Source organism: Erinaceus europaeus, chromosome 1 (genome assembly GCF_950295315.1).
Source record: "Erinaceus europaeus chromosome 1, mEriEur2.1, whole genome shotgun sequence".
Classification (NCBI taxonomy): domain Eukaryota; kingdom Metazoa; phylum Chordata; class Mammalia; order Eulipotyphla; family Erinaceidae; genus Erinaceus; species Erinaceus europaeus.
Window position 1 is genome coordinate 148,032,453 of NC_080162.1, and position 26,684 is coordinate 148,059,136.

Genomic DNA, 26,684 nt, shown 5'->3' on the forward strand with positions numbered 1-26,684 from the left:
TGCAAAAAATTACTGATTGAAATGGAAACATATTCCCATTGAAGTACTAAGCAAAAGAGCAGGCTATGTAACTACACGTGTGGCGTTATCTTGCTTCCATAAAATACAAGAAAGAAAAGCCCAATCAACACAAAACTATGACTACACACACGTCTGGAAAAGAACTTGGAGGGTATGCACCATGGGATTAATGGTGGTTGACTCTGGGTGGGCAGGACATGAATATTCTTAATGTTTTCCCTTTTTGCTTATTTGTGTGTTTGTGTTATTTGATAACTATGCATTGATTTTTCTATTAAAACAAGCAGCTAAAGCACCTTAGACAACAAAGGAAATGATTTGGAGCTCAGGAAACTTCACATGTTTTCGCCTCTACTAAAACAAAAATGTCAGATCCATTTCAACAGATCATCTTTGCTGGTTTTCTGTATTTTTTTAACTGTTCACATTGGTCAGAATATGAATGTTTTCAATCATTTCATAATGTTACACATTCTCAGTGGGGTGGGCATGCGCTAATAGGATAACCTGAAGTCATTAGAAATAATCAAGGTGTATTATTCTTCCTATCCATGTGGTAGAAAAAGCAAATTGTCCTGCAAACCATAACCATGTGCTGCTTAAATAAAGTGGAATCAGGGACAGGAAATGCTTCACTTTTGAATTAGAGGTTGAGTCATCAACAAATCCTTATCTCTGACTTGCTGCTGTCAGTTAAATCAGCTGCTGGACTGCTAGAAGGACATTTTCACCACCACCACCACTGCCCCCCGCCCCGTGTTCTCCAGGAGGAGATGGAGGCACAAGCAGGAAGGCAACTAGCCTGGGAGCTGGGGGTGAATTTTATGCTCTGCCCCCCTGGAAGTCTAGTTTCCCTGAAATTGTCACTGTAGCCTCAGCCCGACAACAATGGTCCTTGGAACTATTTGACATCTCAATGACAAGAAACAGGTTAATGGGGGCTAGAGGGTGACTCACTCAGTAGGATACACACCCTTCCAAGGATCAGGGTTTGAAGCTCAGGTCCAGCACGGGAGCAGCTGCCTGGGGGGATGCTACACAAGTGGTGGAGTGGTGCTGTGTTGTCTCTTCCTCTTTCTTTGTCTCTCTTTCCTTTCCTTTTTTTTTTTTTTTTTTCTCTAGGGTGGTTATTGCTGGGGCTCAGTGCCTGCACCAGGAATCCACTGCTCCTGGAGGCTATTTTTTTCTTTTTGTTGCCCTTGTTGTTTTATCCTTGTTGTGGTTATTATTGTTGTTGGACAGGACAGAGAGAAATTGAGAGATGAGGGGAAGACAGAGGAGAGAAAGATAGACATCTGCAGACCTGTTTTACCACTTGTGAAGTGACCGCCTGCAGGTGGGGATGCTAGGGCTCAAACTAGGATCCTTACGCAGAACCTTGTGATTTGCACCACCTGTGCTTAAACTGCTCTGCTACCGCCCGACCCCTTCTCTTTCCTTTCTATCTGTCTCTTACTCTCAGTCTAAAGAGGAGGCTGGTGAGTAGTGCAGCGGATTAAGTGCACGTGGTGCCAAGCACAAGGACTGGCATAAGGATCCCAGTTTGAGCCCCCCAGCTCCCCACATGCAGGGAGGTCGCTTCGCAAGTGGTGAAGCAGGTCTGTAATTGTCTATCTTTGTCTCCTCCTCTCTATTGTTGGTCATTATGCCAGCTTCCCTACATTGCTTGATACTGTGGCCTATTTACATAATCACTGTTTTGCCTGAAAGATCCCCACCCATGCCTGCAGGGCACATTAATCTGGCCAGCTTTCTACCTTCCCAGAGTGCCTTGTTTTCTCCACCCCCTTTCCTAGCCAATCCCGTTCCAGACTTGCCACTTCCGTTTTTATCCTACAAAGCCTGCTGCTGTTCCTGGTTTCGCTCTTTTTCTCTTCTGCGTCCCGACCTGGAGAAGGGCTGGCATTCATAGTGGGAGGCAGCCATTTGGCTAGCTCCACGTGGCCTAAAACCGCTGTGCTCACACTAGACTCTGGAGCATCCACATCAATAAAGAATTGTATTACCACAAAGCCACAAGTTCCTCGTCTCTCTCTCCGGCGAAGCTAATCTGGCACTCTATCTTCCCCTCCTCTCTCGATTTCTCTCTGTCCTATCCAACAACAATAGCTATAACAAAAATAACAATAATGACCACAAGGGCAACAATAAGGGCAACAAAGTGGGAAAAAATAGCCTCCAGGAGCAGTGGATTCATAGTTATGACACTGATAACCCTGCAGCTAAAAAAAAGAAAAAGAAAGAAAACCATGACTACCAGGATCTCTGGAATCATGCAGGCATTGAGGCTCAATGATAATCCTGGTGTTAAAAATACAAACATAAGGGAGTTGGGTGGTAGTGCAGTGGGTTAAGCACAGGCTGCTCAAAGTGAAAGTACTGGCGCAAGAATCACAGTTCAAGCCCCTGGCTCCCCACATGCAGAGGAGCCACTTTACAGGTGGTGAAGCAGGTCTGCAGGTGTCTATCTTTCTCTCTCTTTTTCTGTCTTCCCCTCCTCTCTCCATTTTTCTCTGTCTTATCCAACAATGACATCAATAACTACAACAATAAAACAAGGGCAACAAAAGGAAATAAATAAATAAATATTAAAAAAGGTAAAAAACTACAAACATAAATACAAAATACAAACATAAATACATACATAGATGAAACAATCATGAGTCTAAACAAAGCAACCCACAAAGCTGAGTAGCCAGGCATCTTTCCCATTAACCTGACTTTTGTATATTTATTATCATTTTTATTGTTAGTATGGCCACCAGGGATGAAACCACTACCTCTAGCAGCCACATTTTTCCTATATTCACACACACACACACACACACACACACACACACAAACACACACACACGTAGAGAGGGGTGGTAGTCAGACAGACATAGAATCAGGAGGGAGAAAAAGAAAGACAACACAGCATAGAAGCTTCCTCCAGTGGGGTGAGTATCTGGCTCGAACCTTTAGATGCATGTTTTCCTTTCCTTTCCTTTCCTTTCCTTTCCTTTCCTTTCCTTTCCTTTCCTTTCCTTTCCTTTCCTTTCCTTTCCTTTCCTTCCCTTTCCTTCCCTTCCCTTCCCTTCCCTTCCCTTCCCTTCCCTTCCCTTCCCTTCCCTTCCCTTCCCTTCTTTTCCCTTTCCTTTTCTTTCCACCACTAGGGCTATTTCTAGGCTCAGTGCCTTTATAAGGAGTTCACCATTCCTGGTAACCATTTTTTCTTTCTTCCTTCATTTCTTTCTTTATTTCTTTCTTTCTTTCTTTCTTTCTTTCTTTCTCTCTCAATAAATACAGATAGAAATTGAGAGGTAAGAGAGTAGATAGATAGACAAACAGACCTGTAGCACTTCTTCACTGCTTATGAAACTTCCCCACTGCAGGTGGGGACTGGGGTCCTGAACACAGATCCTTGTGCTTCACCAGGTGTGCTCTACCTCATACACCACCATCTATCTGGCCTGGGGAGCTTTCTTTTTAAGAGGGCAGCAATTCCCTGCTCCAAGTAAGACAACCAGGAACAGAGATCTATGTTCTGAGCTGGTGAGGGCATGGGTTTGTGATTAGGAATATTGACCTGGGAGGCCTATGTTCCATTTCTTATTCAACCTGATCCATTGCTTAGGGGAGTTTCCAGGCTTCTGTGAAGTAGCTGAAGAGAGCAAATGGCACAGGGAGGTGATGCATGTTGGGCACTGCAGAGGGGTGTAACAGATAGTGTGAGAGCCCTCAACCACTGAGGGCAGCCAGTACTCATCCTCTATTGGAGCAGAGCTCTTCTCCACAGCCCTCCTGCTGGCCACGGCAGCTCCTGGGAGGTAGTGTGTGACAAGTCCCACACATGGTGGGGACCTATTAAATGACACACCCTCATACCTCCACTTTCAGGAGAAAGGATAATCATGGGGACCCCTCCTATGTCTTATTTATAAAATGAGACCTGATGCCATTTGTTGCTTCTTCCAGGTACCTTTCATTACTCAAGTTGATAACTATGGGCATTGATGCTCCATGCCTATAGGAAAAATAAGATACACAACCACCACCAACCCATCACAGGGGAAATACTAGGTTAATGCACCTCAAAAAGAATTTTGGTCTATACTCCTAGTGGGGGACAAGTGACAGGGGAAGATGAACAGAGGGCTCTGAACTCCAGCTCCATCAGGACCTGAAGAGAGAAGAGCAAAAAAGAAAGGACATTTGGAAGTAACAATAGATGTAGGTGTGATTTGGAAAGGAGAGGAGATGGGACAATGGGGAAAATGGGCAAATATATATAAATATAGAGAATTGTAGAAATAATAGCCGGTATCTGCAACCTGGAGAGAACTGCTGTAGCTTCCAATGGAAGAAATGGAGATACAGAACTCTAGTGATGGAAACAGTGCATAGTTATATCCCTGTTATCTTGTAATTTTGTATATCAATATTGCCACTAATAAAATTAAAATAAAAAAAAATACTAGGCTACTGACTTATACTGGGGTGGGGGTGGGGGAACAGGCAAAAATAACCAAGTTTGGTAACAACTTGCTTTGACTCTGGGGAGTGAGTATTCTCTCTTTTTATTTTTAAAAATTTACTTAATTATTCATTGGGCAGTAACAGAGAGAAACTGAGAAAGAGAAGGGATAGATACGCAGTACTGCTCCACTGCTCTTGAAGCTCCTCCCCCCACAGGTGGGGACTGGGCTTGAACCCAGGTCCTTGCACATGGTAATGTATACTCAACTAGGTGAGCCACCACCAGCCTCTGAACTGAGTCATCCTGCCCTGTATGGGGGATTGTGGCCGCACCCCCACTGGTACTTCCTATTATCCAGCAGGCAGCAGGTCACCTCTTGTGACCTTGCAGGCAGGAGAGAGAAGGAGCTGGGCTCAGAGCATAGGAATAGCCAAGGCAGAGGGGGTTAAGCTGAGCTCTGATGTTTCAATGGAGCTGCAGCTCCTCTCTGCAGACACTGCCACTCTCATTATCTCTGTCAATCAGCTCAGAGCCACAGAACTTCCAAGTACCCCCCCCCCCCCACCTCTCTCTCTCTGCCTGACAAACTCTACTGTACATGTTCAAAGACCTTTCTGGGCTCCGGAAGCCCAATTACCAGCACTCCGACTTGCCTCTGCAATTCTCTCTTTTGCCAAGCCTTTCAATTGTCATCTGCACAGTCCTTTACTGCCACTACCTTGATGCTTGGCTGATGAGCCGGACTGTGGCGGGGAGACTCTACTGCCGCCTCCCACCCCAGCTGGGTCAGAATGGTCCCTCTGAATGGGCAGCTGCCAGCTTATGCATGGAGCAGAGCTGTGCATGGGTCCGTACTTGGGAGAAGACAGCAAAATTGGAACACACTGCTACTTTGCAAACGCTCTCATCCCCATAGAGATTTTAGATCAGGCATCATATACAGTGGGAGTCCCTTTCCCCACCCATGTATCCCCACAACCCTGAGGATGTGCTACTGGGCTATAAACCCACTCCTCCACCTCCCCAAGACCAGAACCTGGAAGCACACACTGAATGTGTGTAAAAGGAGAGTGCCGGGTTCTCTGAACATCTCACAGCAGACAGTCTCTTTGTTTCACCCTGTGTGTAAACGTGGGGACATTTACAAGGACTATGTCCAATATCAAATCTAGCCTGTCAGACAACTAGGCACAACCCATTCCCTATGTGTGCACTCGACTGCAATTGCTCTTAATAGGATTAAAGTCTCTGGGCAGAATGAGGAGGGCCTGTGTTTATAGTTTGTCACTCATCTCGCTCAAAGTAGGGATAGAACTGGGTGCAGTGGCTTTCATGAAAGCAGCCTGGTTGTGGCTTCTGACACTTAGTGACCCAGCAGGCAGAAGCAGGCATAATCCCGGATAATAGAGGCCTGAGATGACACACATGGTTGGCACCAGGCCTCAGTAAAGGATGCAGCCATTTCTTTGCTCAGGCCTGGAGCTCTGCCCATGGGGGCAGGAGCTATTGTCACAGCAGCCCCTTCCTTTTTCTGCCATCTCCTTTGGGAAATGACTGCCTGGCGCCCAGGCTCCACTGCTCTCAGTGGTCTGAGCAGCTGCCATGGAGAGAGGGCACATTTCTCTAGAGTCCATCCAAACAGGAGGCACATTTGGTGGTACTGGGTGACCACTGGCACCAGGTCTGGAATGGAGATAGCACCTCTCCTTGGGCAAGATCCTAACTCTCCCCTTTCCAGCAGAGGGAGGTGCACAAGCTTTGCAAAAGGTGGTCCAATCTTGCACATTCCAACTAGGTATTTGATGATTTCAGACTTAATGTACACCTAATGCCTAACTCAGTGCCTGAAGGGATTTAGGCCCAATAAGCTATCTGCTTTGCTCCTCAAGCATGGATGGGGCTAAAGAGCAGAAGCTCTAGGGAAGCCAAAGCTCCTGGATTAATCCTTAACCCCATATAGATACAATGGACACAGAGATGTTGAGATGACATCTAGAATGTGTAAGACTTAATTACTAACCCCAAATCCTAAAGATGTTTTGCTCATGTTGGCACTATTTGTCCTGCTTCCTGCCTGAATCAACTCCTTTGTAGCCTAGAATTCTTGATGTGTCATAAAAGTTGCTATAAAAAAGGTTCTGGCCCTTCAAGGGGGCGCTCCATTGTTCAGCTCCCTCCTTTAGGGGTACACCTTCCATGGAGATACCTTAAGTGTCTCAGTCAGACACCTTAACTTATGTCTCTCTGAGTTATCTTTGGGGTTCATGTGTCACCCTGTCCTGTGGGTGACACATGACACAATGCTCAGGGGAGGGCTTGTGTTCAAAATACAAGGGAGAAGGGATGATTAGAGGGAACAGGACCCAAGGCAGTGAGGAAATCAAGGCAGGGCTTTTAGTTAGAATCAGCTTCAGTCTGGGAGGTGGCAAGATGGATAAAGCATTGGATGCTCAGGAATGAGGTTCTGAGTTCGATCCTTGGCATCACATGAGTTAGAGTGATGCTCTCACTCTCTCTCCTTAAAACATAAGTAAGTAAGTAAGTAAGTAAATAAGTAAATTTTTAAAAAGAATCACATCAGAGGAAGCTCCATGTAAAAAATTTTCGGGGAGTGGGGTGGGTGGTAGTGCAGCAGCTTAAATGCATGCTGCACAAAGCCCAGGGACCGGCATAAGGATCTTGGTTCGAGCCCCCCTGCTCCCCACCTGTCAGGAAATTGTGAGGAGCCTCACAAAGCACCCTGTATTCCTGATACTATGGCCTATCTACATAATCATTGTTTTGTCTGAAAGATCCCCACCCATTCAATTCCTTTGATCTATCTTCTTTCTACCCTCCAGACCCTCCCTGCCTGCAGGGTAGTATTAATCCTACCAGTTAAAATCCTCACAACAGTTACTAAGGAAGTTTCTACCTTACCAGCCCCTTTTGCCTTTTTCAGCCCCTTTCTTAGCCATTTCCATTTCCAACTTGCCACTTCCGGGTCTGCCTTTTAAAAGCCTTGGCTCTCTGATCAATAAAGATATTGCATTGCCTCGTGCCAACAGTTTGGTTCCTGAGTCACCTCCCTGCATCACTGAGTGAGTAGCAGCCCAGGCTGGCTCCGGTCACGTTCTATCCAACCCAGAGAGTATGTGCCTGGGAAAAGGCACCCCTACGCTAGCCCAGCACCCACCTGCAGGGGAAGTCGCTTCACAAGCGGTGAAGCAGGTCTGCAGGTATCTATCTTTCTCTCCCCCTCTCTGTCTTACCCACCTCTGTCCATTTCTCTCTGTCCTATCCAACAACAATGACAGCAATAACAACAACAATAATAATGACAACAATGATAAACAACAAGGGCAACAAAAGGGAAAAAAATGGCCTCCAGGAGCAGTGGATTTGTAGTGCAGGCACCGAGCCCCAGAGATAACCCTGGAGGCAAAAAAAGAAAGAAAGAAAAAAAACTTTCCTGAGGCTGGGTGGTAGTACACCCAGTGCAGCACACCTGTTATAATGCAAAAGGAGCTAGGTTCAAATCCCAGGTCCCTAACTACAAGGGGTAATTTAAAACGCAGATAAAGCATTGCTGCATGTCTCTCTTCCTCTCTCCCCCCTTTTCTGTCTCCCCCTTCTTTAAAAAATTTTTTTTCTTATTATTTATTTTCCCATTTGTTGCCCTTGTTGTTTTATTGTTGTAGTTATAGTTGTTGATGTTGTCATTGTTGGATAGGACAGAAAGAAATGGAGAGAGGAGGAGAAGACAGAGAGGGGAAGAAAAAGATAGACCCCTGCAGACCTGCTTCACTGCCTGTGAAATGATTCCCCTGCAGGTGGGGAGCCAGGGGCTCGAACCAGGATCCTTAAGCCAGTCCTTGTGCTTCACGTCACATGAGCTTAAATTTCTATGCTACTGCTCGACTGACTCCCTATCTCCCCCTTCTATCTCAACTTCTTCTCTATCCAATAAACAGATAAATAGATAAGTAAATAAATAAATAAACAAACAAGACTTTCTCATCTTTAAGCCATCATGCAGCATGGGTCCAATTATGTCATAACTTGCCAGTGCCTCTCCTTTGCACAATACCTTTCACCCTGCTCTTTCTTTCTGGCCCCTGAGGGTAGTCTGGGGGCATGGTACCCTCTTCTCAGAAGGGACCCCACTACTGGGGTTCATCTGGTTTTGTCTAGCTTTGGGAAGCTCCCTCATTTCCTCCTTCACTTGTGGGTCACATGGGCTATTAGAAGACAGAAACCAGAGCCCTCTCACAATTCCTTTTTTTAAAGCTGAGAGTTTAGAGTCCCAGGGCCATGAAGCTTCTAGGCGAGAGCTGACCTGGAAGCCAGGCCCTCTTCCTCACCCGCCCCCCACCTCCATCACTCACAGTGAAGAAAAGACTTATGCTCTAAGAGCTGGGATTTCCTGCTTAATATGGCACCTGATCCACTCATGCTTTGCAGTCATTCAGAGTCAACCCACTGTCTTGAATTATCCCTGAGGACCCTAATAGGCACCAGTCACTTCCTGGTGCGTATGTGTGTGTGTGTGTGTGTGGGGGGGGCACAAACCAATTTTCTTATTCCTGGGCCAATTTTTTTCTGATTATTCAAAATTTCTGATAGAGAGACAGGGAGAGACATTGCAGTACCCACTCTACCACTTATGGAGCTTCCTCTGGTGTTGATGCTTCTACGTATAGTCATAGTCTCATGCACAACAAAGTAAGCACTGTACTAAGTGAGCTGTCAGGCAGCCCCATGTTGGGCATTTTGACTCAATGACTCAAACACTGATGCCCAGGGTGTCCCCCCAACTCCCCTCTACCCTGAAAACCACGAAGCATCCATGGGTGGGGCTCCAGGGACTGGGGTTTATGGCTGTCAGACCCTAAGGACACTCACATCTTGGTTGGACATGTCCCAGTATGGTCTCTCTCCAAAGGACATGACTTCCCACATGACAATCCCGTAGCTCCAGACGTCACTGGCAGACGTGAACTTGCGGTAGGCGATGGCCTCTGGGGCCGTCCATCGCACGGGGATCTTCCCTCCCTGAAAGAAGCAGAGAGGAAGTCAACTCAGCCAGAGGTTTGGGACTCAAAGCACGACATGCTGACCCTGCCCTGCATATTCAGAATTCCTGCCTGTTAGAGGAACAGTTAGAACAACAGAATGGGCTTTAGGGGGTGGGGACATGGAGCGGGGGAGACAGGAGCCACAGATATCAGAAAACTCAGGACAAGACCCCTGAGAGCTCTCAGAGTTCTGAGTACTGACCCACTGCAAACAGGAGAAAGTGCCACTCACCTTTGTTGGAGCTGGACCAGCCCATCACACAGGACTCAACTAGCTGCACAGAAAGAGCTGAGAAATCACCAGCAGTGGGAGGGAGGGGCTGAGAGACATAACAAAACAAAAACAGCAAGGCCCTGAGCTTGAACTTTTCTCTTCTCTAGAGATTGCCCACTTCCCTTTGAATGTTTACTGTCCTCACTCAGGTTTAGTTTTTTTTTTTTACTTTCTTTCTTTTTTATTTTCTCACCACCAGGGTTACTGCTGGGGTTCAGTGCCTACTCAGCTCCACCATTCCTAGTGGTCATTTTTTTTTTCTTCTGTTTTGAGAGATGGTGAGAAACAGACACGTATAGAGAGAAAGAGACAGAGGGAGAGGGAGAGAAAGAGAGAGATCTGTAGCACTGCCCCACAGTTTGTGAAGCTTCCTTCCTGCAAGTGGGGACTAAAGACTTGAACATAACCACCCAGGTCCACCTTAATTTCTTTCCCTCCCCGCCTCATCAGAGCACTGCTCAGTTTCAGCTTGTGGTGGTGCCGGGACTGCATCTGGGACCTGGGAGCCTCAGGCATGAAAGCCCTTTGTATACACTGTGTTATCTCTTTGGACTTGGAGGAGGGGGCAGTTTCTCTCTGGGGATCAGAGAACCAGGCTTTGCTCTTGTTTGGGTGGTGGTACTATGTGGCCTGGGGCAAATTACTTACCCTCTCTGGCCTCAATTTCTCATAGGCGATATGGGGGTGATAGTAATACGTATGTAATCAGGCTGTTGTGAGGATGAAGCAGGTTGCTAACCATAGAGCATTATGGATAGGGGTTGACTCTTTTTTTGGGGGGTATTTATTAATTCTAAAGTTTTATTTATTTACTTATGAAAGGGAGAGAAAGAGAACCAGAGCTTTACTCTGGCACATGGGGTGCCAGGGATCAAAGTCAGGACTTTATAACTGATAGTCAAACGCTTTATCCACTGTGCCACCTCCTGGGCTGCATACATATTAACTCTGATTTCATGACACTCAGTCCTAGAGCGTGAGTAGACATTACCGGCAGAGGACAGTGTGAGCCAGACAGGAACAGGGGTGTGAATGGTGCTGCCCAGAGAGAAAATGGCGACTGCCAGTCACCCAGGAGCTACAGGGCAGGAGAAAGAAGCTGCATAGACGGGGGTACACTCAGAAGGTCCTTGATACCAAATAAGGGAGACAGGTAGGAGGATGCTCCATGACTGTACCCCAGAGACAAAGGCCCTGCAGAGCAGACATGATCACTCTGCCTCATATCCTGCATCTCCTCCTGCCTCACCAGGGGAGGCTCTTTATTTTAAAGGAATCATTATTTATTTTCTATTGAAATAATTTTATTTATGTGTTTTTCATATATTGGATAGGTCCGAGAAATTAAGAGAGGAGAGATAGAGAAGGAGAGAGAAAGAGTCCTGCCTCACCACTCATGAAGCTTTCCCCTTGCAGGTGGGGAGCGAGGGCGTGAACCTGTGTCCTTGAACATGGTAACTTGTGCACTCAACCAAGTGTGCCACCATGAGGCCCCTAAAGGAATTGTTTTAAAATATATATATATATATTTATCACTTATGAGGGATAAATATACCACAACAGGCAGAGAGAAAGAAGGAAAGAGAGAAGTCAAAGTACTTCTGCAGCACATTTGATGCTGGGGATCAAACAAGGAGACTTGACTCTGAAGCTCTACCATTTGAACCATCTCCCCAGCCTGGGCTCTGTTAATATGGACCACATTCATGATCCAGTCACATCAGTTCACCAGAAGCACATAGTGGGGCTTAACAAAAACATCTTTGCAATACACCCACGGTTAAGGGATAAAAAATTAAGGGCCAGGGAGATAGCAGCGCAGTGGTTAGGGAAAAGTGTTTCAGACCCTGAAGCTCTAAGCCCCTAGGTTCAATCCTCAGTAGCACCATGTGATTGCGCTGAGCAGTGCTCTGGTTAAAAAAGGAGAAGAGAGGGGAGAGGAAGGGAGGGGGAGAAAAGAGAGAGAGAGAGAGAAAGAAAAGTGACCATGTATATTTTTTATTCAGTTTTTGACCCAGGGATTGGGAGGAGAGACAAAAGTGATCTGGCTCTGGCCTTCTAAGGCACGCCTCCTCCAGCCTTCTGCTGGGAAGGCTATCCTGATTACCTCCAGAAAGGCAGCAGATATTAGTGGTGGGAAATATCCTCTGCTCAAATGCCAGCAGTGTGACAAATGCCTAAAGAGCAGGTCTGAGCTTGGGCTGCAGCAGGAAGCTCTGTTCTCATACTCCCAGAAAAGGGATGGATGATGCTGTTTAGGATCTCCATGGCTCGGGTGGGGGTGGGGGTGCATCCTGGTCAGACACCTGCAGCGCAGTCCTAAAACTCAGGGAAATCAAGGGATATGTCTGTCAGTTGCTGGGGTGTGGGTGTTGCCATGCATAGTGGGGCCTGGGACTCCCCCAGTGGAGAAGAGCTACTCTTTTTAAAAAAAAATATTTTATGTTGTATACAGATAGAAAAAAAATGGGGTGGGGTGATAGAGAGGGAGAAAGAGAGATACCTGCAGACCTGCTTCATTGCTTGTGAGGCATCTCTCCTGCAGGTGGGAGCCAGGGACTTGAACCCCAGTCCTTAATTAGTATAATATGTTTGCTCATACTGAATGTGCCACCAAGGCTATGGTTTTCTAAAAACCTGGACTGGTGTGGTTTGCTGCACCAGAGCAAAGGATTCTGGGGGAGAAGGAAGCAGGAGTGGGTAGGTATGGAGTTGGGGACCCAGGGCATGCATGATGGAGAAGGACAGGGGTGACTGCTCTGCAAACCCCTTTCACGGGCAGATGGGAAACTGCGCCTGTGTATCCACAAATGATTTGAAAAAATAAAGAACTAAAAACATTACTTAGGTTAAGTCAGGCGGGAGAGACTTGCTTAATTAATGTAGTGAGGGGCAGGGAGATGGCATAATGGTTATTCAAAGAGACTCTCAGGCCTGACGCTTCAAGATCCCAGGTTCAGTCCCCTGAATCACCATAAGCCAGAGCTGAGCAGTGCTCTGGTAAAATAAATAAATCAATTCATTCACTCATTAAAAAATTAATGTGGTGAGTGTGTGTGTTGTGTGTGTGTGTGTGTGTGTGTGTGTGTGTGTGTGTGTGTGTGTGAGAAAGAGAGGGGGAATGAGACTTGGTGAGTGAGAACTGATCAATATGGATACAGAAGTGAGAGACGGAGAGAGAGAAAACCTGGCTGGGCAGAGCTGTGAACTAGAGAGTGGGATTGCTCTGTTGCACATGTTTATGGTAGTGAGGGGAGAGGAAGACACCCGCCTCCTGAATTTCAAAGATGAGATTCTGCAGTCCGAAGGTGTCCTCTGCCAAGGCTGGAGCAGCCTCTAGGGGCTGCCAGTGACAGCTGCTGGGCTGTCCCCTCTTGCATGTGAAGTGGTGGTGCCAACCCACTGGCCACCCCCCACCCCAGCCACCTTCTGTTGAACACAGTGTAGGCTAGCCTGTCACCATCAGCCCCCATCCCAGCAGGTGGCAGAACCTTCCGGAAGAGCTGCCCTGGACAGGCAGGTGACGGCTTGTCAAGAGCGGCTTTCCCACTCAGCCAGGAGAGCAGAGATCACTGACCTCAGAGGCAGAACAAAGCATGACCAACTGGGGGGAAGGGGGAGTGTATCAGGAGGGGTTCATTGGAAAGAATCAGCATCGACATAAAGAGAGGCTGACACCAAGCTGCTAGAGAATGATGTCTGTGCGGGGCTTGGAAACACCAGGTGACTATTCTCTGGGCTGGCAGGGAGGGGTCTACATTCTGCAAGGAACTGCTTTCTACAGGAAGTCACTGATGGGGTCCAGGGTAAAAGAGAGAAGATGGAGAGACACCCCCCCCCCCAGTACCACTTCATCTGTGGACTTTTTGGCATTAAAGGGCTGTGTGAAATCTCTTGCTTCCAAATAATCCTGTCTGAGCTCAGGTGTAAGAACAGCTCTAGGGTCTTACAGTGGCAAGGCTGAGGATTCCTGCCCCTTCCCTGCACGGTGGGAGGGGGGTAGCTTCACAAGCTATGTAGCAGTGCTGTAGGTGTCTTTCTGCCCCCCCCCCAATTTCTTTCATATTTTAAATTATCTTTATGTATTGGATAGAGACTGAGAGAAATCAAGAGGGTAGAGGGAGATAGAGAGAGAGAAAGAGAGACACCTGCAGCCCTGCTTCACCACTTCCAAAGCTTTCTCCCTACAGGTGGGGACTGAGGGCTTGAACCTGGTTCTTTGTGTACTGTAACACTTGCACTCAACCAGGTGAGCCACCACCTGGCACTCCTCTCTCTCTATTTCTATCAGTAAAAAAGGGACACAGTGAATCTAGGTAGTGGTGCATCTGTAAGGACCTGGGTTCAACCCCCTGTCCCTACCTGCAGGAGTAAACTTCGTGAACAGTGGAGCAGTGCTGCAGGTGTCTTTCTTTTCTTTCCCACTCTGTCTCCCCCTTCCCTCTCAACTTCTATCACTATCAAAAAGAAAAATAGCAAAGTAGGGGAGTAGGGAAAGGAGGAAGGAAGGAAGGAATGGCTGGAGGAAGAAAGGGAATAAGAAAGAAATAGAAATTGGCTGCCAGTAGTGGTGGGTTCACCCTGTAGACACAGAGCTCCATTGATAACTCTTGTGGCAAAGAAAAAAAAAAGGCAACTCTAAACAGTGTGGTGTGAGTGTGCAGTTTGAATAACTAGGAGCAGCTGCCCGACAGTGGATAGATTCTAAGCCAGCCAGCCACCTTCATGGAAACCTACTGATAACCCAGACATGTCAGCAGGTAGCAGGTAGAATTCCCTGAGCACTAGCTGATAGTTGTCTCAGCACCCAGGTGCCTCAGGCCCAGCCAGCAGCCATCAAGCATAATTGCAGCACCATGTCCACCCAGCTGCGGACGTGGTTGTGGTGAGACTCAGCCATGCTCTCCGGGAATCATGCATGTTCTGTGCCCTCCAGAGTCACAGGGAAAGCAGTCAGGCACAACTCATAACTTGGTTTCTTGAATCCACTCAACTGCGCAACTTTCCATACCTACATCAGCACAGGACAGATCCCCCCAGCTCTTTACTTATCCCGGAGATGTCTGTAAGGCGAAATCTTTGGGGTGTCTGGACAGGGCTTCAGTACCTCCCTCTAGCATCTGGTGGGGGCATGTAACAGGAATCCCAACACTCACGAACATTAAGTGGGGTATTGACTTGCTTATCAACTATCAGAGCCATGCTGGTTGTGAGGAATCCCCTGGAAGTCTGGAAGTGACAGGTTGATCACAGACAGCATTGCACAATGTCTCTGGGTCTCATAATACCTTCTCTTTAAAAGGCTTGTGCTGTATGAAACATATGGGGTTTGTTTTGCAGCTCCATCACGATAAATGCATAAACCACTCAGTGTACCATTGGCACCATTAAACAGGAATTTATAGTGTGCTGTGTTGAATCAAGCCCTACCCACTGCCCCCTAAAAGAAATAAAGGATATTGTATTCCAAGTCCTAACCTCATGTGCCTATGACAGAACCTTACAGAGGAATCTGATCTTTGTAAATGCAGTCAAGAGAGATGAAGTCACACTGGACTAGGCAGAGTGGTGAAACCTGTGACTGGCATCCCCAGAAGAAGACTCTGTGAAGATACAGAGGCAGAGAGGAGAACAGGTTCTGAAGGTTCAGATTTAATGCTGTGTCTACATGCCAGGGATTTCAGGGACTCACAGCAGCTGTCCGCTGAGAGTAAAATATCCCCGAGAGCCTTAGAAAGGGGCACAGCCCCATTGCCCCTTGATTTGGAACTTCTGGTCTCCAGAAGTGCACCAGAATCTGTGTCACTTGTTTAATGTCACCCTGTCTGGGATACTTTGGGGCTGCAGCTTAGGGCCACAAATGCACTGGATAGGTAGAGTTTTATCAGGTGAAAGATCAAAAGGACTGGAGTTACATGTCTAGGTGGCAGGTCCACCGTGGGCCACTGGTAGGGACATGGAAACAAGGGGTGGGCACCATCACTGTGCAGACTGAAGCCCAGCAGGTAAGCCATGGAGCCCTCCATCCCATTTCCTCAGGGGACTTGATTCCAAGCGAAGCTGGTCAGGCCATTGGGATTGTCCCTGGCCAACAAGGAGAGGTTCTGGAAAGGAGGGGACAGCAGCCCAACACTTGTGCAAATGTATTACTGACAAGGTGAGGGCTAAGTTGAAGACAATGCTAATGCTAGAATTGTCACTCCTGTTTGGAGAGGCATGATACATCAGAGGGAGCCTTACACCCTCTGCCAGCAGTGTCCCCAGGCTCAGCTAGCTGAGTGTTTACTGCACGGCACTGGCTAAAGACAGTGTCTCAGACTTGTTCTCCACAGAACAAGGAAGTCTGGCTCTTAGGCATGTGTGGCTGCCCACTAGCCTTACTTGAAGGAGACTGTTTTTCTTCATGTCAGTGGGCATCTTAAAGCATTAGCAATCTCTGGTAGTGATGTTCCTGATAATTCCTTCCAAATTTCAGGTGATTCTAACGTGCTGTCAGTAGTCACAGTCACTGGGCTGGGGAACTGGTTTTTCAGATTTTAGTGTAATTCTCCTGCAAAGTGTATAACACACACACACACACACACACACACACACACACACACTCACACACTCACACACACACAGTTATTTATTTCAGAGGGTTCAATAAGACATACTTTTGAGCTTACTAATTCTAGGACAGGGCTTGAGAATTCAGGGTCCTTAACATGGACTGAATTCATTTGTGCAGTCCTGGGCCTGAACTCTACATACTTGTTTTTTTGTTAGACTTTGATGTCCTTAAAAAAAAAAAAGGAACTGTAATTCTTTCCCATCACTGTTAGAGCTATCTCAGTCTTGCTTCATCTGGCCTCAGCAGGGAAGATGGCTGTGGTTGATGAGGGATACTGCCACAGGTGAGGGAGTGGGTGGCCCAGTAAGTGGCCAGTGGCTACCAACACCATACTGGATTTCAGAGGATCTTATTATATGGGGGGAAAGGCAGCAAGTGGCCTTCACAGGTATATTTGACTTTAGGGAAACAGAGGGAGGAAGTGGATGGTTTCCACTGCAAGATAACAGGGCAGCAGCTGCACCCTTCCTGTGGGTAGGAACTATCCTGATGGTGCAGCTGACCAGCTGTGGTGAGGGGCCTGCCCATGAGAGCAGCTCTGGAGCAACCTTTGTGTCTGAGCCACACACTTAGGACATGCCCTTAAGCTACATCACTGTCACTCTTTTCTCTTGACCCACAGTGCACACTTAGCCACTGTCCAACACCCTGAACTGAGAGGCTGGGTGGTAATGAAGCCGGTTGTGCAAACATGTTACTTTGTACAAGGACCTGGGTTTGAGGCCCCACTCCTCACCTACAGGGTAAAGTTTCACAAATAATGAAGGAAGTACTGCAGGTGTTTCTCTGTCTCTCTCCTTCTACCTTCCCCTTCCTTTCAATTTCTCTCTGTTCTAGCAAAGAAAAGTATGTGTGTGTGTGTGTGTGTGTGTGTGTGTGTGTTTATGGGGGGGCACACTGTTGCCAGAAGCAGTGGATTCTGAGTGCCTGCACCGAGTCCCAGTGATAATCCTGGTGGCAATAAAAAGAAAACAAGAAATTTTAAAGGGCCAAGTGTTGGCACACCTGGTAGACCACACATGTTACAATGCGCAAGGACCCAGGTTCAAGCCCTCCTGCAGAGGGGAAACTCATCAGTGGTAGAGCAGTGCTGCAAGTGTCTCTCCTTTTCCTTCCCTTTCCAATATCTCCCTGCCTCAAAGCCTCTGACAAAAATTGAAAGAAAATGCAAGAAAAATGACTGTCAGCAATTACCTTGGTGGATACATACATAATCGGTACTTTTTAAAATGAAGGAATTTTAGAGAAGGACAGCACTATTTTATTTTGTTTTGTTGTTGGTGGGGCTACATTCTTCTAGGAGGACTTTTTCAGGAGAGAGAGAGAGAGAGAGAGAGAGACAGAGAGAGAGAGAGAGAGAGAGAGAGAGAGAGAGAGAGAGACTACAACACCAAAGTTACCAATGATTTGATAGGGGCCAAACTCATACCTGAGTCTCATGCATGGCAAAGCAGCACACTAACTAGGGGAACTATTCTTCCATCCCAGAATGTCTCTCATTTTAAAACACTCCCAAAACACTGACTCATCTCCCCCTACTTGGATTTTCCAGATAAGACCCATCTCATTAGGAAAGATGAGAAGCTTCTGTCTGAAGGGGCATCTTGCTCTGAGTGTCAGTGGCTTCTGACACGTCTCCTGGCTGCTGAATTATGGTGGAGTCTATATAATGAAAAGACTGTTCCCTGGTTCCCCAGAATGCCAGGAATTGGCAAGAAAATAGTATCCCCCTCTTCTGAGAAGGTTTCCCTTGGTCCTGCTGCTTCTTGCCTCATAGAAGCCACATTTGTGATGGTGTGGTTTACTCACTTGCTAAGGACAATGGTGCAGCATAGAAAGAATTAGAACATAAGGTGGGAGCTGGCTGCTGTAGGAACAGGTGAGCTTTCAGAGGTGAGGGTCCTATTTGCCATGGAAATGGCAGAGGGAACAGAAAAAAAAAGGGAGCTGGGAGGAAAAAGACAAGCCCCAAAAGACACACACAGTGCAGCGCTGGCTGAAGACAGACACTGTTTCTAAATAGAATGTTTTCCAAAGCTTTTCTTGAATCATTAGCTGCTTCTCCAGAATGAATGACACAATGCATTTTGTACGAGTCATAAAAAGTAGGTGATTTGAATAACTACCAGTGCAGAGATTTACAGCGGTGGGGTCCTCCCCGCCTCCCCTCTGAGTATGCAGAGCAGCAAAACCTTTCTGTGAGATGCTGCAAGAGGTAATTGTAGCCCAAACATCATTTTCTGGCAGCTTGAGAAAAAGCCTATTTGGACATAAATTAACTACAAAATATGCGGAGGAGAGTGTTTCGTGTGTGGAGAACAGCGAGGCCACTTGGTGACGTTTTCCAGCTGGGAGGAAGGAAAAAAAAAACCATCTTGTTCTACCCAACAGATGTGATCTCTCTGTCCTGAGCTGTCAGGACAAGCAGCTGTCCTTTCCTAGCAGCACTCCAGCTCGCCCCTGATGGCTGGAATGTGGGCATCAGCACCCCTGAACCTTCTGAATATTTCAGTCAATTAGATGGAGAGGCAGAGGCTGGATAATGCACAGGCTGCCTCTATTCCTGTGATAACCAGTCAGTGGGCACCAGTAACTTGGGGCCAGGCCAGGGTCACTGGAGGAGGGAAAGGGAGCAATATCATTTCTGTCCTGAAGAGGGCACTCTGCAAGGTCCCACACTGGTTTTGTCAGTTTGGTAATACTGTGGGGTTGGCCTCTTCTGGTGGGTTCCCAGAAGCTTGGGTTTTGCCAGTTGTGCTCCTGGAGACAGCACTTGAATTAGCTGGTTCAATAGGCTTAAGTTTTTTGGTGTACTTTGCCATTGACAAATTGGTAATGGCAATTACCAATAAAATAAAAAGTAAACAATTAAATGAGATCAGGTTTGGTGGTGGAATCTTAGAAGGCAAAGAGAGAAAGTGAGACAGAGGGAGCTTGAACGCACCAAGAACCTGTGGGGAAAGGTGACTAATCTTGCTCACTGGGTAGGGTGCCAGACTCACCATGCACATGGCCCAGGTTTGAGCTCCAAAACCACACAAGAAGTGTTATGCTAGAGCACGCATTCCAGTGTGCAAGGACCTGGGTACAAGCCCCTGGTTCTGACCTGCACAGGGGAAGCTTCATGAGTGGTGGTGCAGTGCTACAGCTCTCTCTCTCTCTCTCTCTCTCTAATGATATATATGCATATATAGCCTTTCTGTCTCTGTCAACAAGCAAAAAGGAAAAAAGTGTATGGTACCAGGAAAAGCTCTAGTGTGATACTGTCTCTTTCTGTGTGTGCTTTTCTCCTTCTGAAGGGTAAGAGAGAGAGAGAGAGAGAGAGAGAGAGAGAGGCAGCCCAGAGTGCTGGAATCATACAGGCTTGAGGAACGGGCTCAGTTAAGGAAAACATGTGGGTAAGTATGTGTCTGTCCAGCTGCTGAAATAAAATCCACCTCCAAAGGAGATGATGGAGGGAGATCGTTGAGTCCTCTGGGGGAACATGGCTGGCAGAAAGCATCAGGGAATAGCAAGTAGGCATAAAGGAAGGCAGGATGTTAACTTGTCTGCCTGTCTGTCCACTCCTCCCTGGGCTGTGTCTTTTGTTAACCACTGTTTCTCTGGATGCAGCAGGAATCTGTGCCCCTCAAACCCCACCGATTCTCAGCTGCTGGCTTCATCGTCTTCTCTTCTTTCTAGCTGGTGCCCAAGGCTCTCCCCCTGCCCTTGCATCTCTCTGGCTCCTGCGTCTGTCAGGAGGTAATAGTGCACCCTCCCTTGGTACCATATGCCTCCCTGTGCCCTCAGGTACCCAGGTTTTGTTTGTTTCCTTTTCCTTCCCCTTTGCTGGAGGCACAGTGTCTTCCCGGGGCTCTGTGGTGAGGCTGTACTGCTCATAGTGACCAGCAGAGTTCCTGACACTGGGGAGAGGGTGCTGCTACTTCTGAGACCTCCACCCAGCTCTATGGAAGCCAGGGGCTTTATTCCTTTCCATATCTCCTCCCCACACAATGGAAACATCTGACCGACAATGGTGGATTTTTGTTTTGTTTTGTTTTATTTTGAAATGATAAAACACTGTTCTTCTCCGGTTTGTGGCAGTGCTGGAGATCGAACCTGGGGCCTCAGAGCCTCAGGCAGGAAAGTCTGCTGAGTAAACCACTGTGCTTCTTCCCCTGCCTTGGGAAAGGCATTTCAATAGCTGGGCTAGGAAAATTCCTCACTCACAGAGCAGTTTCCACTGCCTCTCATCCCACTCCCTCCTTCCTTCCAGAATAATCAGACTATTAGTTAGCTGAAGTCCAGCTGCCCGGCCTCCTGGACTTCACCCCCTTCTTGGCATGCTTTCTCCCTGACATTCCCAGCCATTATAATCAAGTCACTTAACCACTCTGCCTCACTGTTTCTACCTGCCAATGGGGATAATAAGGCTTAATTACCTCAGAGGGGCAGATGAGGTGCTGTTAGCTAATACCGGCTACTGGTGTGTAAGGGGTGGAAGAAGGGCTGAGCAGCTGGGCCCTGCTCTCTGGGTGCCTGGGTCTTCTGCGAGCTAGGAGTGAAGATGGTCAGAGAAAGGCAGAACCAGCCCCCAAGTGCACTCAGTGTGACCAACTCCTCCCCATGTCTCACCCCCATCACACAGATGAATCAGGAGGAGTTGGAGGCTGGTGAGGAGAGAAGAGTACCTGGAGCCCCAGCTCTGATGAATGATAGGACCAGGCCCTCCCATTGCAAGTCTCTTCTTCATGGTGAAGAGCAGGAAAGACTTATGGAGTTGTGTGTCTATCTACTGTTTGCTACTCTCCCAAACATGGGACAACATAGCTTATCTTCTATTTGACTTTTCTGGAGCAGGGAGCCCAGCCCCCTAAGCCATGGAACCCTCACCCCCAGTGAACTTTGGAGTGCAGTAGACTATGTCAATCTACTGCATAATTACTACGATGTTTGCCACCAGGGTTGTTGCTTTGGCTGTGTCAGTGGCGATTTTTTCCATTTTTTTTCTAGTAGACAGTGAGAGATAGAGAGGGAGAGAAAGAGATATAGATAAGAGGAGACACCTACAGCACTGCTCCAGTGCTCCTGAAGCTCCCCTCCTTACCCACAGGTGAGGATGAGGAGGTCTCAACACAGGTTCTTGTGTATGACTGAGTGGTGACTGCTGTATTTTTTGACGTTTTGAGGAATATATGTTGAGACAGGAATATCAAGGTGCATCTTAAGGTGAACTGAGAAAAACAGGCACTGCTTTCTTTTTAAGTGAAGCATTAACTGGCAGAGTACACCAACAGGGAGCAAGCTCAGAAGAATGACAGCACCCTGTGTGAGGGAGAGGAGGGGACGGGGGAGATGTCACATATGTGCCAGGAGCAGACATTTGTAAAAGGTTTGAAGCAGTGAATTATTTCTCTGTCGAGATTTAAAATATGCAATGCTCAGCACCATGCTGAGGGGCCAAGGAGCATCCTGTGCTTCCAGATGTGAGCCCTGCAGAGGGACACATTATTGTTTTGGTCTAGTCAAGAGGAGAATTGGGAGTGCCAGGAGATAGCTCACCAGGTAGAGCATGACCATGGAACCTGGATCAAGCCCTTGGTACCACTTGGAAGCATGACAGCACCATGCACTGCACCAAGGGAAGCTTTAGCAATGGTGGAGGACTATTACGGTGTCTCTCCTTCTCTGCCTCTCTCTCCCTCTACCTCTGTCTGAAATTAAAGGGAAAATTACATTGTACCATAGTAAAAAACTCTGGAGGAAGTGGAGGTTTTTCAGGTCCTAGTGCAAGAAGGTGGTGGAGGACCTAGACTGGGTGTTCTGTAGAAAACTAAGAAATTTTACACATATACCAAGAACTTTATTTGCTGTAAATCATTAGTCCTCCCAGTTAAAAAATAAGTTAAAAGAAAAATGAAGTTCTACCAGAAATACTGGAATCATGCAGGGGCAAAGCTAACACACACACACATACACACACATGCGTGTGAGTACATGCGCACACACACACACACACACACACGGACACACAAACTGAACTCCAAATGAAGAAAGTTGGGGCACTGCTCTTTAAATGTGTCTGTATCTGTGGTCCAGGAAGTGGTGCAGTGTGTAGGGCACTGAGTTGGGAAGCATGAGGTGCCAATTCTGATTCTAGGTGTGCCATGTACCAGAGAGAAGCTCTGATTCTCTCTCTATCTCTTTCTCTCTCTATTTTGTGTTGATAGATAAATGAAATATTTTTTTAAAAATTAAAATGTCAGCACCAGTGATCTGGGAGGTGATGCAGCAGGTAGAGCTCTTGGTTTGCAAGCATGAGGTCCTGACTTTGATCCCTGACACTGCCCATACCAGCAAGACTCTCGTTCTTCTCTCTTGCCTTATGTCAATAAGTATATCTTGACATAAAAATGTCATCAGAGAGAGAGAGAGAGAGAGAGAGGCTGTAAAAGTCCTCCAGATTAAAGGAGGTCAGGCTGATACACCAATGAAATAGAAAGCATGGTCCTAGCACAGGTGTTGTGTTAGAAGCAAAAGGCACTCACAAGGTCATTAAGACAATTTGGATGTAGGCAAAAAGATTCAAATACTGTGTTCATGCTCAATTATGAAATTGGTAGCTACCCACTAGTTGTAAAAGAAAGTACCCCTCTTCTTAGGAAATATGGGAATGCATCCTAAAATCTGTGGGGATAAAAACAAATCATGCTATATGCAAAAGAGCTTCCAAGAGTTTAAGGGAAAAACATGTTCGTGGAGGGGGTGTGGACAGGCAAATAATAAAGAAATGGCATAAAATGATAACAGATGAGGAATCTGGGCAAAGATATATGTGTTGTTTGCATTATTCTTATCTTTAGAACCTTGCTTTAAGTTGGAAATTATTAAAATTCCTTTTTACTATTGATTTTGCATTGGTTACAGTACTGTAAGGTTTGGGGGAGTATGTTTTTTTCACCTTTACACATGCTTCAGACTCCATGCACCCGCTATCAGCTCCTGTGCCAGCTCAATACAGGAAGGCCTCTAGCTGTCCCCCCACCCCTACCCTGTTCCCTCCAGTGAGCACTGTAGCTATCAGTGAATCAAAGAGTTGGCTATCACTGGGCCTCCACGCCAGCACTATAGTGGCCATTGTTTCTTTTTTCGTCCTTTCTATTTTATTGGCTAGGACAGAAAGAAATTGAGAGGGGAGGAGGAGATAGAGAGGGAGAGGGAGACAGATACCTGCAGCCCTGCTTCACCACGTGGAACGTGCCCCTGCAGGTGGGGAGCCGGGGCTTGAACTGAGTCTCTGTGCCTGGTAATATGTGCACTTTACTGGGTATTCTACTAATTGGTACCATAGGAGCTGGCTGTCGAATTTAAGAATGTTGATCTAGCTGATGGTATGCCTGATGGCAAGGGAAACAGCACCAATGATAAAGCCTTAGATTCGTATGGATGAGGTGCTTGGTTTGATTCCTGGAACTGCATGTGCCAAGTGGTGTTCTGGCTTGTCTTTGTCTCATGTGAAACTCTCTGTCTCTTTCATATGCAATAAATAAATCTTTTTTAAAAAAGGTTTTTTTAACAGATTGTATATCTGAAATCTATACATATTGTACAAACCATTACTACTTCAATAGAAAAGATGTCAAGGGGGCTGAGCGGTGGTGGCACACCCGGTTAAACACATGTGTTGTGTTACCAAGTGCAAGAACTGGGTTTAAGTCCCTGGGCCCCACCTGCAGAGGGTATGTTTCATAAGTGGTGAGATGGTGCTGCATCTCTCTCTCTCTTTCTTCTTCTGTCCCCCTTCCCTTTCAATTTCTTCCTATCCTATTTAAAAGAAAGAAGAAAATGTCTGTCATGTATGGTCCATCAATTTGAAAGTGTGTATCAAAATTAAAATTCCCTAAAAGTCTCTCCTTTAATTAATGGAGTATTGTGGAGTCTTCTCCAACCAGACAACGGAGTTTATTTCTGAATTGTTCTGACAGAGAAACCAAAGAGGAGAGCCCCAAGCCATTCCATCACGGGTGTAAATGTAGACAGCCAATAAAATGCCAATCAGAAAACACTCCAGCTTTGAATCTCCTAAAACACAATAAAATTTCCTTCAAAGCTTTGCTAAAGATTATCCTTTGGTATGAACTATAGAGTTTCTTCTAGGTTTAGTGAAAGTCTGATTAAATATAGCAATGGAGACCACACGCGATCACTTGTTATCATCGCATCTGTTAGCCTGTACTGTGGTTCCACCAGTTACGGTACTGCTGGTGGAAAAAAAACAAAGCCTTGCTTGGAAGGAAAGAGAAAGAAAACACCTTGCTTGAAAGGGAAGCTTGGTAAATGTTCTCTATCTAAAACAGAAAAGAGAGAAAAAAAACTGACCAAAGTCAGGTTATGCTCTAGAACCCAGCTTGGTGTCCCCCACACAGCAGTACCACTGACCTAAGTCCTCTCAACTCCAGGACAAGGGGGGGCACTGCATTCCTGGTTAGCGAGGTACTCAGGTCATTCCTATTCCAGGGGATGAACCTACCTCTTTCCTTTCCTTGATTTACATATGCCTGTGTGACCCGGGAGGTCACACTTTAGAGATGCAGAGTTCAATTCCTGTCATCCCATTTGTCAGAATGGTGCTCTGGTTCTTTTCTGTTCCCTCCCCTGTATGTTAATAAATACATACGTGTCTTTAAAGTCACAACATATATAAACACACTTTCTGATGTTAATGTTTAAATTTTGATCTTATGAATAACTTAAAAAAATTTCCCCTGCCTATTAACAGTTGAACTATTTATTATGCCCAAGTAGAAAGTAGATTTTCTAAAGAGGATTGGATGGACTCTAATTTTCCAATACAGACATTTCTGGTATAATGTCATGTATGAACATTTTGGGGGGGCAAGGAAAAGATTCTTTAGAATTGCACCATGAAATAACAGAGCCTACAGGGGAAATTACATTTGGAGAAGCCCATTTAAAATGTAACAAAAAGACACTAATCCTAACCAAAAAAAGAAAGAATAGGAATACTATAATTACAATCTTCATTTGCATCAGCCTATCAGTCAGTCCATTCCAGACTGAACTTGAGATTTCGTGTAGTTGTCTTGGAGATACAGACTCTGGAGGGCATTTATCTCCCATAGAAATCACTTCAGGGGGCAGACAGTGGTGCATGCACTTGAGTGCACACGTGCTAACATTATCATGCACAAGGGTTTAGGTTCAAGCCCCCAGTTCCCATCTGTAAGGGCAAAGCTTCACAAGCTGCAAGTGCCTTTTTTTTCTCTCTCCCTCTCTATTTCCCCCTCCCCTCTCAGTTTCTCTCTGTCCTAAATGTAAGGAAAAACCAAAAGGAAAACAATGGCCACCAGGAAATGGTAGATTCATCATATAGCACAAGCCCCAGAGATAATCCTGGTGGCAATAAAAAAAATAAAAAGGAGACAGGTGGTGGCACACCTGGTTAAGCACACGCACTACAATGGTCAAGGACCCAGGTTCAAGCCCCTGGTCCCTGCAGCAGGGAAAGCTTCATTAAGTGGTGAAACGGGTCTACAGGTGTCTCTCTGTCTCTCTCCCTCTCTATCTGCCTCTCCCCTCTCAATTTCTCTCTGTCTCTATCCAGTACTGAGTAAATAAAAATATTTTTTAAATATATAAAAAGAAGAGGAAGCGTCAGAAAAAAAAAGGAGGAGGAGGAGGAGAGAAAAAAAGAAGAGGAGGAGGTGATAGTGGTGGTGGTGTGTGTACAAAGCAGGTCTCCCAGTCCCCCAGGCAATCTAGAGCCAGATGTGAAGCTGCTGGCTTAGCCCCCATGCACTGGGCTGTGACTTCAGCATTTTAGGAAACTGTCAAACCGTCAATAGAAAGCTACTCTCATCACTTGGCTCCCCTCTCCTGCCCTTTTCCTACTGCCCAGCCCCACAGTCACAAGAGCATATAGGAACTAAGACCTAGCAGGTCTCCTTGAAAAAAACAGCCCTGACGCACCAAGAAAAACAGGTCCCAGGTCCACCTCCAACAAAGGCACAAGCAGACCGAGAATGGAGGTGAGTCATCTGCAGTGACCACACTGAACTCCTAGCTTTGAGCTCCTCTCCACCCCCACCCCACTCTCTGAAGCACCCAGATGACATGTAGCCTATAAGTGAGCAATATTAGTCAAAGTCTACAAGGCTCTTTTTATCAAGAATCTTCTTTTCCTGTTCTTCCTCTCCACCCCCTTCTAGCTTTCTCACAGGGAAAGGACTTACTTGAATGCTTTTGTGGGAGGATTAAAAT

At 46.5% G+C, this 26,684-nt stretch overlaps 1 protein-coding gene across 3 annotated transcripts in view; it reads right to left on the bottom strand.

Moving 5' to 3' along the window:
* The window catches only part of EPHB1 (EPH receptor B1), a 528,699-nt gene that overhangs the window by 11,236 nt on the left and 490,779 nt on the right, over positions 1-26,684 (bottom strand). For all 3 annotated transcript variants that reach the window (XM_007521793.2, XM_060196901.1, XM_060196900.1), the window contains one exon: positions 9,365-9,514. In XM_007521793.2, the coding sequence (XP_007521855.2) occupies positions 9,365-9,514 (150 nt within the window). The remainder of the gene's footprint in view (positions 1-9,364; positions 9,515-26,684) is intronic.